The sequence below is a fragment of the Cyprinus carpio genome, chromosome A9, assembly GCF_018340385.1.
Source record: "Cyprinus carpio isolate SPL01 chromosome A9, ASM1834038v1, whole genome shotgun sequence".
NCBI lineage: Eukaryota > Metazoa > Chordata > Actinopteri > Cypriniformes > Cyprinidae > Cyprinus > Cyprinus carpio.
In genome coordinates, this window is record NC_056580.1 from 19401770 (window position 1) to 19419423 (window position 17654).

The following is a 17654-nucleotide window of genomic DNA, read 5'->3' on the forward strand; positions in this document are numbered from 1 at the left end:
TCATGGATAAATATTTACTGAGTAGTCCACTATTTTGTAGAACCGGGTTCAAAATTACAATTTCTTCCTGAGATTTGGAGCCAAATTACAGAGGGGTAAAATGACTTTAGAAAGATTGCGTAATTATTTTTAGTGTAAAAATAGGGTAAATGAGCAGGCACAATTATATATTCAATATCAAATACCAATAGATTGTGCTTCTCTAGTTTTAATTCTTAAGGTAGAATGTAAGATGTATTTCACTGCTTAACCCAGTATTCCTTTCACTTTGTCTTTGCAGGGGCTTCAGAAGAGTCCAGGTTCATGTTCTGCAGGTCCTAATGGCGAGCAGCCTTTCTCTTCCGCTGGGACTTCCCAGCCTACCCCGGCAGCCGGCACTGGCGTTCCAAATCAGGACGGACGTTCGGCTACAGCCAGCGACACGTTAGCACCAGAGGCCAGTCACAATCACCTCCCCTCCCCTAGCTCGCCTCACTCTGCTACCTCAGGTAGACAGCAAGGCATGGTTCACACCAAAGAGAGCAAGCCTTCAGGAAATGGGCATTCCGCAGGGACGCCTAACAGCACTGCCACTGCAGAAGGACTGCCTAATCACGTCCATCAGGGCCAAGCAGACGCTGCTGGGGCGAAACCCTGCTCACCAGGTGTACTTAGTTCAGACAATCCTCAGCTCTCTGCCTTGCTGATTGGAAAAGCCAATGATAGTAATAATAGTAATTGCGGTGGATTGATGGCTGCCGGCACAAAGGTTAACAACGTTCACCCAAGTCTGCACTCGGGGCTTAAGGCGCAGGAAAATTCGGTGGCCTCCTCCCCGTGTTCTGCCATGTCCACAGCCACACCCTCACCCAAATCTGCAGACCATCACAGCACTCAGAACAGTGTTAACAGCCTTAACAGCCCCACGCTCAATGGCAAAGGTCTGGAGGACTCTCAGAGCCCCTTGAAGGTGGCATCTCCACTGGTTTGTCATAAACCCACGCCTCCCTCGTTCGCCCCGTGGTCCTCTGTCTCCATCTACCCCAGCTCCAGTGATGTGCTCAAAGCATGCAGGTAAGTTACTCATTCCTGCATGCATTTGATGCTAGTTGTGCAGAATTCCAAACAGATTTCTTGACAGGTTTTGTGCTGTTTTTTTTTGGTTATGGTTATGCTAAGCCACCTTAACAGGATTATCAGCTTTTTTTTTGTGTGCATGTAATTATATTGCCACACCACATCATCACCTTTTCTGGCGTAATACAAATCCATCCTAGTTGGTTTGGTTTAAAACTGCTGTAAAATGATGTTTTAGGCTGATGACTTGATGTATTGTTTTGATTTGTGCTAGAAGGAGATTTGCAGTGGTGAGCTGTTAATTATTTGGAAGGTAGTTGATGTACTGCTTTTGTTTAGTATTATATTTTTTATTGTATTATATTTTGTCATTTTATAAGCTTTGGCGGGAAATGGCATGTGACTTGTCTACTAACTCTGTTTGGGGTGTGTCTGTAAAATATACAGCTGTGTGGTTCTCTTCAAGGTGGCTTATGATTGCTTTCAATACACTGCCAATATAGTAGCTATATACAGAATACGGGACGGTCAGTGTGTTTTTTTTTTTTTTTTGAGAAATTTTACAGAAACTTTTATTCAGCAAGGATGCACTAAATTGTTCAAAAGTAACAGTAAAGATATAAGTTTGCAAACAATTCTATTTCAGATTAATATTTGCTGTTCTTTTGAACTTTCTTTTCATCAAAAAATCTTGGGGAAATGTTTCAAGGTTTCCACAGAAATGTGGCACAACAGTTTTCAACTGATAATTATAAGATATGTTTTGTGACACTAAGTATATAATATATTTAATAATATTAAGGTTTTTACTGTTTTTTGATCAAGTAAATATAGCCAACTTTTTGAATAGTAGTGTATGCACAGTTTTATTTATGCAGTGCTAATTTCATATGCATTTAACCTATCTAGTGACTAGCAATAAGCAAGACTGATATATTCCTGCTTGCAAAATATTTTCTATGCCAAAGCATGTTAAAAAAAATGCTATTCCATCATTAAAATACCACACTACTCTACAACACCGAGACTAAGCTGCAGAAAATGTCAAGCTTGTCAGTTTTCACAATCACCAAGGTTCCGCTTCTAAACAAATACCAGCATGACTATGCTCCAGCCTCACAGCTGTAATTATTCTGAGAAATTTTAGTTACCGAACTTTTGACCCTCTGGCATGTTGGTTAAAGTGGGACATTTCGTCAGTGCTTACAGTCTTATTAGACTGTTTGTTTTGATTGGAGTGGCTGTTAATGGGGAAGGACATTGCCAGTGTGTCTCTAGTGAGCTGGCTTGTGGCTCCACCTGTGTCTAGAAAGCAACAGCACATGTGCTGACCCTCAGTGTCCCTGTCATGTAGACAAGAATACGTCATAGATTACAGTCTTCACCGCAGCATGCAGTCTATTTAAATGAGATTTGGATATAAATGATGTATTTATATTATATTATATTATATTATATTATATTTATATTATATTATATTATATTATATTATATTATATTATATTATATTATATACAGCCATCTGGATGTGCTAATTATTATCTCATGAAAATTATTTTACAGAAACCTTGGGAAGAATGGTGTGTCCAGTAACAGCATTTTGCTGGACAAGAGTCCCCCTCCACGGTTACCACCTGCACCCTTCCCTCCTCTGCCAAAGGACAAGCTCAATCCTCCCACTCCTAGTATTTATGTGAGTGAAACATCATCAACATCTGACATGGTGCAGCCTGGATGCTCTTTATCTACTTTTATAGTATTACTGCTGTCATGCTATTTACCAGTCAAAAATACAAGGCAAAAAAGTACAGTTGCACCGATTAAAAGCATTTGTTGCCATGGGAAAGAAGTAAACTTTGTTTGACCTTAATTTATGCTTGCACTTTTACACCCTTTTTTCAATTCCAAGCTTTTTTTCTCCAGTCACCTAAACCAACTTTTTAAATCCTTGGCAGTTGGAGAACAAGAGGGACGCTTTCTTTCCACCTCTACACCAGTTCTGCACAAATGCAGCCAACCCCGTTACAGTGATCCGTGGCCTGGCTGGAGCCCTCAAACTAGGTTAGAGTGTGTTTCTGGGTGCTTGTGCACATTTGAGTGCTTGCCAAAGTACAGCATACGTGTGAGCACTGATCTGTTTTTTGTTTTTTTGGTTTTTTTTGACATTTTATGGGTTTTGTTGTGTATCAGCACCTTTGTTTAAATGATTATGTTGTAGTTTTGTAACTGAGCACTTGGTCAGACATTTAACTAACACCACTACAGGCTGAGTTTCACACACATTTCAGGATGATTTGGGTGTAAATGACAACAGCACCATCTGCATGTTGAATGTGGCATTACATGGGAGCATCCCCACCACAGAAAAAAACAGCAGCAGTAGCAGCGTTCTTCTTAAATGGAGTTTTTATGTACCTGCTTTTCAAACCTCATAATTGACATGATGGAATATATTATTTTGCTGTGATATGGGCTCTAATGGTCACCTTACTACAAAAAGTAGAAGTATTTTAGGAAAAACTGACATTAAATTTTAAAATTAGATTCAGACTGATATTGTATCCTTGTAATTGTGTTGTCATGGTCTATCAATGTCAGAGCTTTTATGTATTTTGTATTCTCCTGTCATGTTAAGTGACCTTTTTATTGCATAGTAAAAAAAGGGTTGTTTGTCCATATTTTTCTACATTTTAGCCCCAAACTGTGTTTAAGGGTTTTGAAACCTAAACTTCATGTTCACGTTTGATTCACAATTGTATCCTTTTGTTGTCTTTTGCTGAAAATATTAATCACACATTCCCTTCAAAACCATGCCTTAAAAATGCAAAAAAAAAATGACCCTCTTTTGAAATAACAATAATAAAATAATAAGAATTATTATTTTTTTTTAATAATTAAATGTTTTGGTGTCTTTCTCTTCATGTCAGATCTAGGATTGTTCTCTACCAAGACTCTGGTGGAGGCCAACCCAGAGCACCTGGTGGAGGTGAGGACTCAGTTATCTCAGCCCACTGATGAGAACTGGGATGTGACGGGAAGCAGGAAGATGTGGAGTTTTGAGAGCAGCCGGTCTCACACCACCATCGCCAGATACGCTCAGTACCAGGCCTCGTCTTTCCAGGAATCGTTGCGGGTGAGTTGTCATAATTCACACGTTAAGGGAAAAAAACATGCAATCCTAAAATGTTGAGAGAATAATTCATCAGTGGCATCAGTTTAACATTGCTTTAGAATTCTTGGTCGTAACACACAAAAAAAATAATGGCTAGAATCTTGCGCTCTTGATTGTCCATTCACTCTAAAGTGGGGCCAGTATGTCAACAATCAACATTTCCTCCTCATGCCAGGAGTTTGAGTGTATGTATGTTTTTGTGTCATGCCATTTTGGAAGTTTTTGCAGTCGTACTAAGTCACAGAAGTGAACCATTATTAATGACCTATGAATTGGTCAAAATGTGTATGTGTGCGTTTGCTCAGTCCCTTTCCTGATAAGCGTGACTGACATGCTGCAGCAGAGAGAATTTATATCTCCTTTCTGCTCGCAAAAATTTGACTCCTGAGTTCTTTTGAACCTTTGCATTACAGTCGTAAAACAAATAGGTGCATGTTGGTGCTCTGTGTTGGAAGCAAAGCTACATTTTTCAATTCCAAAGTACATTTTGCCATCTTTTACGTTGTTGTTACCTAGCAAAGATGATAAACATCTCCCGCTATGATGACACAAACGTACAGGGGTTCGGAACCAAAAACTACCTGTGTGAAAACAAAGCGGAGGGGGCAGCAATTGAACTCTGGTTCGGACCAAGCAATCAAACCAAGTGTTAAAGCACCCAAAGACAGACACTGAATGCTGTTGATACTGTGAAACACTTCATGATTGGTGCTTGGATTCTAATGGTTGCTTTTTCACATTTTGTATCTAACAGGAGGAAAATGAAAAGAAAGGGCAGAAAGACCACTCAGACACAGAATCTGCTCCATCAGAAAAGTAAGTCCATGTTCAATTAAAGTCTAAATGTTTTAAACATTTTCGACAAAACCATAGTCTTTAACTGGAGCCTGTGTTTGTTTCAGTGTGGTCCGCAGAAGAAGAGGTCCCTTTAAGCACATCAAGTTTGGGACCAACATTGACTTGTCAGATGAGAAAAAGTAAGTGCTCACTGGTTTTGTTCTACATGAACTAGAAAGTTGCAGATCTGCTTGTATGCATTAAAGTCCCAAAGTCATTGTGAAGCCAAAACTTGTTAAATGAAAATGCATTTGCAGGCACAACATTTGGTTGTAAAATTGCAGATATAGGCACAGCTGTGATCAAGCATTGGTAGGGCCAATATGACAGTGTATATATACTACCATTCAACCAGACAAAATACTATCAAAAACAGTAACAATGTAAATTATGATTACAGTTTAACCCTCATGTTGTGTTCCTGTCGTTTTGACTAACAGCGATTTCCTTTTTCCTGAAAATGCTAGTTATTGTTATCACATTGGACTTAACTTACTGACTCTGAGGTGGAAAAGCTTAGATCAGTGAGCCTTACAACCAATCTTAATTGAAAAAAATTGACAAACATTGAATCCAAGATTTGGTGATAATTTATCATAATGAGAGATTTACAAGCAATTTTTAAAAACCCGGTAATTTTTGTACCAGTAACACTAAATAAGGTAAAGGATTTTCAGCACAAAGGTTAAAGTAGCTGTATTTTAAAATGATGATTTTAAAATGTGAACTTTTTAGCTTTGATTGTAGACTGGAGTGTTGAATAGAGCTTGTTGTATAATCTATAAAAAAAATCCTCCCAATGTGCTAATTTTATAATTGGGAAAGTTTCTTGTTAAATAAGAGACATTTTTTCTTAGTAGAAAATGTGTTCCATGAAGTGTGGAATAGCTACAGTGTCTTTTTCTGTTTCTGAAGTATTGATTACGCTTACTTCTTGTAATTTGTTTAAAATAGAATTGGTTAACAATCATTTTTAACAAATGTCTTTAATCAATTTGATGAATTCTAGGATAATAGTCACCTACCAGAATCTGAAATAACTAATCTTTTAAACACTTCTTTAATGGTGAAAAGGCACTATTTCATGATGTGCTTAACACCCTTAAACAGTAATGAAATTACTTTAATGCACACCACATGTGGTTTAGTGCTTCATCAAGATGCTCTAGAGAGTTTCATTGAAATCTGAAGGAGATTTGTGTGAGTGTTAAATGGGCCTTTTCAGACCTCTTGCAGAGCTCAGACAGACAGAGAGACATGTTAGGTCACTGCATCTGACCTCTCCGCCCTGTGGCCTTGCAGGTGGAAGCTGCAGCTGGCTGAGTTGAGTAAGCTGCCTGCCTTCGTGCGGGTGGTGTCTGCAGGGAATCTGCTCAGTCATGTGGGCCACACCATTCTCGGCATGAACACAGTCCAGCTGTATATGAAGGTCCCAGGCAGCAGGACACCAGGTCAGCTCATTGGCATGCCAGCACATACACATCTCGCCATGCTTTACAGAGTCAGCGCTCAAATACAGACGTTACAGAGCTGAATGTAGGGATGGTAATAAAAATACTAAGCGATTTCTTTTTTCCATTCAGGTCATCAAGAAAATAACAACTTCTGCTCTGTGAACATAAACATCGGCCCTGGAGATTGTGAATGGTTTGCCGTTCCTGAGCCGTACTGGGGTGTCATGAATGACTTCTGTGAAAAGTAAGCACAATCAAAAATGCTTTAATTCTACTAAAACACCATACTTTGGGTTTAATGTAAAATATGAATTTTAGCAAGTTTGTATGGCTTGCATATGTACTGACTGACATATTCTTTATGCAGGAATAATATAAATTACCTAATGGGCTCATGGTGGCCAAATCTAGAGGATTTGTATGAGGCCAATGTTCCAGTGTATCGCTTTATCCAGCGACCAGGTGATCTGGTCTGGCTCAATACAGGCACTGTGCATTGGGTTCAGGCTATCGGCTGGTGCAACAACATTGCCTGGAATGTAGGACCACTCACTGGTAAATAGTTGCTTATCATATCACTGCTGTCGGACCTCTGGATCTGTTCTAAAACCTTGTGAGCTGCTGATGACCTAATGCCTACATATATTTAATTTAAAAAATCTTTAAAAAAAATGCTGTCTTGGTAGGCAGCTCACTTGGTTTTAAATGTTAAAAGTTTGAAGAAAGCAATGTTTTACAGCCTTGTAAAGTGAAATATAATATCAGTATTACTGTTATTTAGGTGCTTTACTCTAAACCTTAAATTAAAATGTAGTTCATCTATTTGTTAATTGATCAAAGTCTAATTCTTATCTGTTCTTCATCAGTGCATCAGTACAAGTCAGCTGTGGAACGCTATGAGTGGAACAAACTCCAGAGTGTCAAATCCATTGTTCCCATGATTCACCTCTCTTGGAACATGGCCAGGAACATCAAAGTGTCAGACCTCAAACTCTTTGAGATGATCAAGTGAGTCTACTCAACCACATTTACGATTGTGGTTCTTTGAGAAGTCACAATGAGAAAGTTTTATCTTGACTGAAATCTCAAGCAGATAAACGGAATTGTTAAATAAGGTTTGTTCCTCCTCCTCAGGTACTGTTTGTTTAGGACACTAAAGCAGTGTCAGACGTTAAGGGAGGTACTTATTGCTGCTGGAAAAGAGCTAGTTTGGCATGGAAGGACCAAGGACGAACCTGCTCACTACTGTAGCATCTGTGAGGTGTGTATTCTTCACCAACGTTTTTTAGATTTAAAATTTAAATAATAAAAAATAGTTTTACACTCGAAATAAATGGTTGCACGTTTGTTGGGTCAGTGGTAGAGCATTGTGTTAGCAGCGCAAAAGGTTGTGGGATCGATTCCCAGGGAACACAGGTTAGGTAAAAAATGTTAGCCTGAATGCACTGTAAGTCGCTTTGGATAAAAGCGTCTCCTAAATGCATAAATGTAAATTAAATTCTAAAATTGCATGGAAAGTCATGAAAATCTCAAGTATTTAAGTATAATATTTAAAGTATTTCTAGTTATGCTCAGCTCTCAAATATTTATTTGGCTTAAAATTTCACTTTGCAAATGTGATCTCTATTTAAAATGATTTTTGAAAATTCTTATCCTTTGATCACAAACAATTAGAAGCGTCATGAAAAATTAAGTGCTTATAAAAGACCTCCGTGTTTATTCTACGTCTTACTTATCATGGCAATCATGTTGAGATCACGGATAAAAAATATGCCTGTAATGTTGAATGTTGAAATATAATCATTTTTAGATTTAAGCATTTCTTTATTCAGCAAATTTTATACAAGGCTTTATTTATAGATCCTTGAATGTTTGTTATAGAAATTTCATATAAGGCTTTAAGTTAACATTCAAAGTTTGTCTTAACACTTTGCTTACCATTAGGTAATTAATATTATTCATTAGGTAATTGATATTACAGAAAATACATATTTTTACCTGTTTTTTTTCCCATTAAAAACTACAGTTAATGGTTTTATTTGTTTATATTTCAGTTTGTTTTTTATCTTCCCATTTTACATTCTCATTTGATTGGATCTTTTCTATTCATGCATATGTTTTAATATATACATGTATATATGTATTTATCCCAGGTGGAGGTCTTTGACCTGCTGTTTGTCACCAGTGAGAGCAACTCACGTAAGACATACGTGGTGCACTGCCAGGGCTGTGCTCGGAGATGCAGCCCAAACCTTGAGAACTTTGTGGTTTTAGAGCAGTACAGAATAGAGGACCTCATGCAAGTGTATGACCAATTCACATTAGTAAGTCTCAAAGCCCTTATCTAGAGAAGACCTTGCCTTCCATAGATCTCTGCATAAACCTTTTCTATCACCTTTCTTATATTTGTATGATTAATAGTCTCCGATAGCAAGAAATGAGCGTGCTTAATGTCTTCTGGCTCTTTCCACAGGCCCCACCCCTGCCCTCCTCCTCCTCAACTTGACGTTAACATTAAATATTCCTCGGATAACACCCTGGAACGCAACACATCTCTTTCTGATATTCAGGAGACCTGACCCAGTTCCACACCACTGGTTTCTGTAGCAAACCCTACAAGGCTGCTGGTTCTAAGCTGTTTGTCTATGCAACCTTGCCAAGTATGGAGTTTCAGCCCACTGGAGTGGGATCGTCTCCATCTTCAGGACTGTTTCAGCTTGTTCAGCACCACTTCTCTTTGAAACACAAACTACAAATGGACTAATTGTTGAGGAAAAATGGTTTTGTGTATATACCACAAATGGCAAAATCACTCAAAACTACTGACTCTTCCTTTTTCTTTTACTGTTGCTTTAATCCTTTTTTTTTTTTTTTGTCCTCTTCTGTACTTCACATACGAGCTAATACATGATTTTCTTTGAATCATGTTTCCTCTTATGTTCTACCGTAGCTGGACTTTTTTGTTCAACATTTTCTTTAAGTAACAAAAAAAGAGAAAGTTTGTAATGTGAATTTTTTTTTTCCTTTTTAAAAATGTTTTGTCTTTTTCTTAAGGAAAAAGTTAAGTTGGGGGGAATAGCCAAGTCACAAAGAAAAATGGGTTGCACATAGACTAAGGAATAAACTTTAATTTGTATTTTTTTTTTTTTTTTTTTGTGTTATATTTCTAATCTTGTAAATTTACACTATTTATAAATATTTATTGCTTGGAAAATATTTGTTGATGGAATGCTGTTATTTTTTTTTCCAGAGTTCCTGCCATTAAATTTTATGGAGTAATGTCATTTTGAACATTTCTCTTTTTACATTTTCTATACATGAATAAAACTGCTTAGCGAGCATTGTACAGAAACATGAAGATTGATATGGTTTATGGGTTACTAATCAGAGTTGTCTTTGTAATTAAATGATTCTTTTGTGATGAAATTCCTTGTCTCGTCCATCAAATATAATATGTATACAATTTGAATAGACTTTTTTTTTTTTTTTTTTTTTTTTTTTGCATAATATGTCTCGAGGTTTGTTTGCTTTGATAATATAAAGATCCTTCACTGGATATATACTGATTACTGATGATGTTACGCAATCCATTTCATGTCGTGGACTGTATCTCTGACCTTTATGCTGTCAGCCTTAAAGGGATAGTCCACCCAAAAATGAAAATTCTGTCATTTACTCACTTTCTTATTATTCCAAACCTGTGTATGACCACCTTCTGCCAAACAAAATAGATATTTTGAAGAAGACCATTGGGGACCATTGACTTCCATTGTATGGAAAAAAAAAAAAAAAAAAAAAAAAAATTAAATATTGTCTATGTTCCACAGAAGAAAAAGTCACAAGTTTAGAAACAAGGTGAGGGTGAGTAAAAGATAACAGAATTTTCATTTCTGGGTGAACTATCCCTCTTAAGTGTGTAGTTTTGGTCTAGACTAGAACTTGTCACTATAGAGGCATTCAGGATACCTGTACCCATAGAGAGCACTGCATGGCCTTAATGTCTGTAAAATGTCTTTTAAGGTTTGGACGGCAGCAATTATTCTTTGGTCAGACTGAGATTGGTCTGCACAGATAGCGAGAGCACTGACTGCTTCTTTGGGAAGATGACTTGACTGCACATCATTAGGCAAGAGCAGATTGTTAATGACATGTTTGCAAAGTAGAATAAAACTCTGTGCGGCTCGAACTGTTTCACATGGAGGCAGTCTTTCACAAGATCCACTGAGACAGGAGAAGACATCGAGGTGTTCTGGTAGCAAGTCTTCATCAGGAGGATATCCTGCAGGAAGGAGCAATGTAATGAGTTTGAGCATAACGTGTATGACGCATAGCACCAGATTTGGTTGATCACTCTGCAGTAAAGCTCAGTGGCGAACCAGAGGGGTGTCCAGGGTGGCACTGCTGGACACCCCAATATTTAATATCCTATGGCACATGTTCATTTTCTTACAAAGTGAAAAACATCACAGAGCAAAGAGGACAGACAACGCGCTAACAGACAAGACAGAGCAGATTACTGAATTCTGTTCATTTTATTAAGAATTTGAAACGATAAATACAGTTTTGGAGCTCTTCAGTGGCATGATGGTTCACATGTGCTCCCGCTTTGCCTCAGTTCAAGCCAAGAAGGAGTGCTAATTCTAATTAGCATGAAATAAACAAGAATGAATATCCGAGGCCGTGTTGAAAGATAAACTAAAATTTAATAAATGTATAGTGTCTAATGTAATCACTCAGTGAGTGTTTCAACCACGGAAAGACAGCAGCTTCAAAACATTGTCACATAACGCAGAAAATCCATTCAGTGTCCATAAATTAGCAAGAAAAATGTACACTAGAGAGGGGAATTATAAAATTATATATATAAATATCTATTCAAAAAAATGGTCTAATATGAAACCTTAACAATAGGGTTCCCTGCCTACAGTTTAGATTAGAAAAAAATAGGGAAAAAAGAAAAACATTTAGGCTTCTTAATTGCAAGCTTGTAAATCATTCCTGAATAATTCACACTACAGGATAAACTCAAAGTTCGCAGCCCTGTTTGAAGTAAGTTAAAGTTTTAGGTTTCCTGAACAGCATTTACAAAATTCACTGTATAAGTTAATGTTAGATCTTTTGCTCCAACCGCTGGTTAATCATATGATAGAAATCAGAGAAATAAGTTTCGATAGACTAACATTTAAAGTTACGGTAGGAATGTATAGTTAATTTAGGGTAATGTGAAGTAAAGAGTAATTGTAAGATTGTCATGCTTTTTTATGCCAGGTTGGAGTCATACACTGATTTTCTGTCATGGGCTATGTACCCCCTGAATTAGCTTTGGTCACCCCCTGCCTCTAACGCCACTACTGGTAAAGTTACGTCATGAATAATTAAAAAACTGATGATCACTTTTTAATTTAATTTATTTGTTTGTATTTGTTTATTTTTTATCTGTTAGTGGGTCTTTCTGGTGTCCACTAAATATAATTTTAAAAGTGATACATACTGTAACAAAGAATAAGGATAAATCTGCTTTAACCCAAATCACTATATATACAGTGGGTACAGAAAGTATTCAGACCCCCTTAAATTTTTCAGTCTTTGTTATATTGCAGCCATTTAAGTTCATTTTTTTCCTCATTAATGTATACACAGCACCCCATATTGACAGAAAAACACAGAACTGTTGACATTTTTGCAGATTTATTAAAAAGGAAAAACCCTTTGCTCAGTATTTAGTAGAAGCACCCTTTTGATCTAATACAGCCATGAGTCTTTTTGGGAAAGATGCAACAAGTTTTTCACACCTAGATTTGGGGGATCCTCTGCCATTTCTCCTTGCAGATTCTCTCCGGCTCTGTCAGGTTGGATGGTAAACGTTGGTGGACAGCCATTTTCAGGTCTCTCCAGAGATGCTTAATTGGGTTTAAGTCAGGGCTCTGGCTGGGCCATTCAAGAACAGTCACGGAGTTGTTGTGAAGCCACTCCTTCATTATTTTAGCTGTGTGCTTAGGGTCATTGTCTTGTTGGAAGGTGAACCTTCGGCCCAGTCTGAGGTCCTGAGCACTCTGGAGAAGGTTTTCGTCCAGGATATCCCTCTACTTGGCCACATTCATCTTTCCCTCGATTGCAACCAGTCGTCCTGTCCCTGCAGCTGAAAAACACCCCCACAGCATGATGCTGCCACCACCATGCTTCACTGTTGGGACTGTATTGGACAGGTGATGAGCAGTGCCTGGTTTTCTCCACACACACCGCTTAGAATTAAGGCCAAAAAGTTCTATCTTGGTCTCATCAGACCAGAGAAGCTTATTTCTCACCATCTTGGAGTCCATGTGGGCTTTCATGTGTCTTGCACTGAGGAGAGGCTTCCGTCGGGCCACTCTGCCATAAAGCCCCGACTGGTGGAGGGCTGCAGTGATGGTTGACTTTCTACAACTTTCCGACTGCATCTCTGGAGCTCAGCCACAGTGATCTTTGGGTTCTTCTTTACCTCTCTCACCAAGGCTCTTCTACCCCGATAGCTCAGTTTGGCCAGATGGCCAGCTCTAGGAAGGGTTCTGGTCATCCCAAATGTCTTCCATTTAAGGATTATGGAGGCCACTGTGCTCTTAGGAACCTTAAGTGCAGCAGAAATTAAATTTTGTAACCTTGGCCAGATCTGTGCTTTGCCACAATCCTGTCTCTGAGATCTTCAGGCAGTTCCTTTGACCTCATGATTCTCATTTGCTCTGACATGCACTGTGAGCTGTAAGGTCTTATATAGACAGGTGTGTGGCTTTCCTAATCAAGTCCAATCAGTATAATCAAACACAGCTGGTCTCAAATGAAGGTGTAGAACCATCTCAAGGATGATCAGAAGAAATGAACAGCACCTGAGTTAAATATATGAGTGTCACAGCAAAGGGTCTGAATACTTAGGACCATGTGATATTTCAGTTTTTCTTTTTTAATAAATTTGCAAAAATGTCAACAATTCTGTGTTTTTTTTTCTGTCAATATGGGGTGCTGTGTGTACATTAATGAGGAAAAAAAATGAACTTAAATGATTTTGCAAATGGCTGCAATATAACAAAGAGTGAAAAATTTAAGGGGTCTGAATACTTTCCGTACCCACTACATATATATATATATATATATATATATATATATATATATATATATATTCTACATTTTATTTGTACTACTTTTAGAAGGAATTGATAAAATGTTGATAAAGTGTTTTAATGTTTTATAAATAATTCACTCAGGCTGCATTTATTCAAAACACAGTAAAAACAGTAATATTGTGAAATATTACAATTTAAAAGAATTGTTTTCTATTTGAATATATTTTAAAATGTAATGTATTCCTGTGTTGGCAAAGCTGAATTTTCAGCATGTTTACTCCAGTCTTCACTGTCACATGATCCTTCAGAAATCATTCTAATCTGATTTTATGTTGATCTGGTGCTCAAGAAATAAAATAAAGTAAATAGGTCTATAAATAATTAATTCTATAAATAATTCTCATTATTATTATTAATGTTGAAAACTGTTGTGTTGCTTATTATTCCAGGATTCTTTAATGAATAGAAGACTTGAATTACACTTGAAACATGACAAAGTAAGTTTGTTTGTGTACAGTACATGGTAAAAGCTATATTTTACCATAAAAACTATTTACAGGTTGCTGCATACATAACTAAGCCAGAACTGACCTTCCTTCAAGTCAATGATCCCTATGGTACTGGTATCCACAATGAAGACCCTGCTATCGTCCAAGATACCAAACGTGTCCCCTGAGATGTTCGTGTAGAAGAAGCTGAACTGGAGGCTGTTGGAGCTCAGGCTCTGGGTGATGTGAAGAAGCTGGTAGGCAATGTCCGCACGGCGCTCCAACGGAGAGGAAAACAGGTTCCTGAGGGGTTTGCTCCCTGCCCAGACCATCATCCTTCCACAGGAGCCATGGTAGCGGAGGAAGGGCCAGCCCTCCGTGCCTGGAAACATCTGTAGGCAGGAAAGTCAAAAGTAGGGCTGAAAACAGGAAGCAAGGGAGCTTGAGCAGGCAATGCCAGTGTGTACAGTTGCGCATTCGTTTTATATATATATATATATATAAAAGCTATATTTGGCGGCCATCTTATTGTTATACCTGCATAATGAGAGGTTGTTGATTGACAGCCAGGGTATAAAGAAGTCTGAGTTTGTCCTTTTCACTGAAGTGCTTCATCTGCACACTTCCCACATCGGTCACTTCAAAGTAGCGTCGCACAATGCGGTCCAGCAGCCTCTGAGATGGACAGCGCAGCATCGGGGTCAACAGACCCTAGAAAAAGAGTTGATTAAAAAAAAAAAGCCTACTCATACTTTTTCAAATTAGATCTACAGTGAGTTGTTTATTCACCTATGGGTTCGTTCATTTAGCATTTTATTTAAAACAAAAATGGTTTGTTGTGGGGGGAAATTACATGCAATTTAGAAATGGAACATAAACATAAAAATGCCCAAAGTTGAAGAAAATCCCATATAAAATAATATATTTAAAGTTTGGCTATAAAGAACGAAATACACTTGTTACCTTCATCTTTAGCAAAACTTTAAGAACCACTGATAATCAAGAAAAAAATTGCCACATTGTAAGTGCTAAATTGGCACCTCCCAGTTTTCAAAGCCACTGCTGACCTCAAATAGACATCAGAATACAAAGGCTGAATGCAGACCTTCACCATTCTAGGAAACAGTAGGTTGGAGCGGACCCATCTTTGGAAGCGTGACGTGGCCCTGAGGACAGCTTCAATGCTGCAGGATTTCCCTTTGCCTGCTGAGGTGCAAATGCTATTGTCTGATATCTGTTGCAGGTGTGGAGACATCAAGTGGGACAGCACCACAGGTCTCCAGCCCGCTGTGCTGTCTGTATAGTTTCCCTCATATGAACGCACATCTGCTGAGGAGAGATTAGACTGACCAGTCAGCCATCTTTCAAACCTGCGGGGAAATAATCAGTGTCCACTTAGCTTCCTGTTTTTGCTTTCATTGCTTATGTTCCCTCAGATCAATGATTAGATACTGTGAGCTGCACATTTTGTGACAATTTTGATGTAGAAAAAGGTAGCTTTCTACGGACTTTTTATTTTCCAGTAGCATGCAATTTATACATATATAGGCTACAAGCAGAAATTTATTTAAGCTGGATAGTTCATTAAAAAATGTACCTGAATATAGTACATTAGATCACTTAATATTAAGACAGTTTTGTATTTGGTCATTTAGATACCTAGTTCTGGGGATTATATGCTTGTATTGTAGTATGAATATCTTTAAAACTTCTCTTTAAGGACAAATAGAATATTCTTCTTCTCTGACTTAATAGCAAAAATACTAGTTTACCTTATTTCATCCTTGAAAAACTTCTTGCAAATGGATGTCCCAATGCAGGCGTTGCATTTATCCAAACCCAAGAAGATTCTTCTGAAGTCATGGAGTTTCTCTTGGGGTGCTGGTGAGGGGTCTGGAGTACCAAGTGCCAATATGAGGTACAATGTCCAGACCTCTGACCATATCCCTGCCATCACTGTATCCTAAACCCCAGAATCACAGCACCATAGTGGCAGCCCAGTATGGTTAAAAACGCTCCACACTTAACATGAGCACATTAAACAATGAAGTGGCACCTCTTGAGTGTTAGCCGTAGTAGATCTGTTATATCCCCTGCACTAAACACCTCACTTAGACAGGAAACACATGGTGAACAAAGATAACCCTTGTCGTCATGGTGATACTTCCTCCTGCATACAGCCTAATTTCAAAGCTGTACACGCAAATGTTGGATACCCTGTTATACTATTGAGTTTTTTTGAAATAGTGATTTTTAAGACCTTTTGTGTATATGTAAATTATCGATTCCACCTGCATAATACAATGTTAAATTTTAAAGATTGCATTTTGAAGTTTGTTTAAATTGATTTGAGAAAAAAAAAACTTTAAATATAAAATAATGTCAGAAATACTGCAAAAAAAGTATAATGTTTAATATTTAAAAACTGAAGCTTAACTGACTGTTGGCCTGTTATTCAGAATAATATTACTATATCACACTTGCTGTGTCTGCAGTTCAAACAGGCCTCCAATAGATCATGTCTAATGATAATCTTTCACTTTTTATTCACAATTTATTCACTTTATCAGAACCATTCTTTCCACCAACAACATATGATTAGGAGTTATCATCTGCAGTGAAAGATACATCTATGCTATTTAGTCTAAAGAATGTTATGCAAACATTGACAAACCGCAATGCTTCTTTGTATACTGCAAAAAAAGAAGGTTTTGTTGTTATTATTTTATTGGATTGCCAACATTTAGGACAGACAATACTGCATACAAAACTGGATAAATAGGCTATGCAAAGTAACCAGAGTAATTTGAGAAGGTAATGCTTGCTGAATTAAATAATCAGGCTATGTGACATGTAATAAGTATATAATATTAGGTATATAAATGTAATAAATAGTAGGCTATACTGTGCAGTAAGCAATATGTTAAGTATTCGTCTCTGATAATATCCCTAGTTAGTGATGTTGCGCTTTTTTCTCTCGAGACAAGCTGTGCAATACACAAAGCGGGCAATAGATGGCAGTCGTGAGACTTGAAAGACTGCCTTCAGCTGCATTTGATCCTGAAAGATTAAAGTTTATTCCTATTGCGTTAGTCACACTCGTGATTCATAGTGCATGTTAAACATGTTTGTGTTTTTACTCGCGCTGATTCACAACTGTATGGAGAAAACTAGAGCAATGGTTTTCAATCCTGGTCCCGGGGACCCACCGCTCTGCAAATGTTGTATATCTCTCTTATCTGACACAGTTCAGTTCATGCAGTCTCTCGAACTGATTATCTGAATCAGGTATGTTAAATAAAAGAGACATTCAAAATGTGCAGAGCGGTGGGTCCCCAGGAGTCAGGACCGGCATTGAAAACCACTGAACTAGAGATTACTTAAAATAAAAAGAAAATATCAATATGTGGGAGTAAATTCTGGAAGTTTTCTTTAGTCTAGTCATCCGACCACAGGAAAACATTAAATTATTGTAGGAAGTGGAGTAAATTTAACACAGTCTCTTATTCAAGGCTGTGTGTCAACGATGAATCACTATTTCTGAAAAACTTGA

At 37.7% G+C, this 17654-nt stretch overlaps 2 protein-coding genes across 8 annotated transcripts in view; one reads left to right on the forward strand and one right to left on the reverse strand.

Annotated features, from left to right (window-relative positions):
* Positions 1-9988, forward strand: part of LOC109047674 (lysine-specific demethylase 6A-like) — a 43353-nt gene extending 33365 nt beyond the window's left edge. For all 7 annotated transcript variants that reach the window (XM_042763984.1, XM_042763985.1, XM_042763989.1 and 4 more), the window contains 13 exons: positions 281-1053; positions 2620-2749; positions 3012-3117; positions 3984-4189; positions 4983-5044; positions 5131-5205; positions 6368-6516; positions 6649-6763; positions 6887-7074; positions 7386-7527; positions 7654-7780; positions 8673-8843; positions 8993-9988. In XM_042763984.1, coding sequence (XP_042619918.1) covers positions 281-1053; positions 2620-2749; positions 3012-3117; positions 3984-4189; positions 4983-5044; positions 5131-5205; positions 6368-6516; positions 6649-6763; positions 6887-7074; positions 7386-7527; positions 7654-7780; positions 8673-8843; positions 8993-9025 — 2277 coding nt within the window. In that variant the 3' untranslated portion in view covers positions 9026-9988. The remainder of the gene's footprint in view (positions 1-280; positions 1054-2619; positions 2750-3011; positions 3118-3983; positions 4190-4982; positions 5045-5130; positions 5206-6367; positions 6517-6648; positions 6764-6886; positions 7075-7385; positions 7528-7653; positions 7781-8672; positions 8844-8992) is intronic.
* Positions 9989-10314: 326 nt separating this feature from the next.
* Positions 10315-16212, reverse strand: dipk2b (divergent protein kinase domain 2B). Its single transcript, XM_042763992.1, has 5 exons — positions 15874-16212; positions 15207-15471; positions 14639-14812; positions 14205-14493; positions 10315-10798 (listed from the first exon to the last, which is right to left on the reverse strand). Exons 1-5 carry the CDS (start codon positions 16053-16055, stop codon positions 10452-10454), a joined length of 1257 nt encoding a protein of 418 aa, XP_042619926.1. The 5' UTR covers positions 16056-16212; the 3' UTR covers positions 10315-10451.
* Between the last annotated feature and the right edge of the window lie 1442 nt (positions 16213-17654).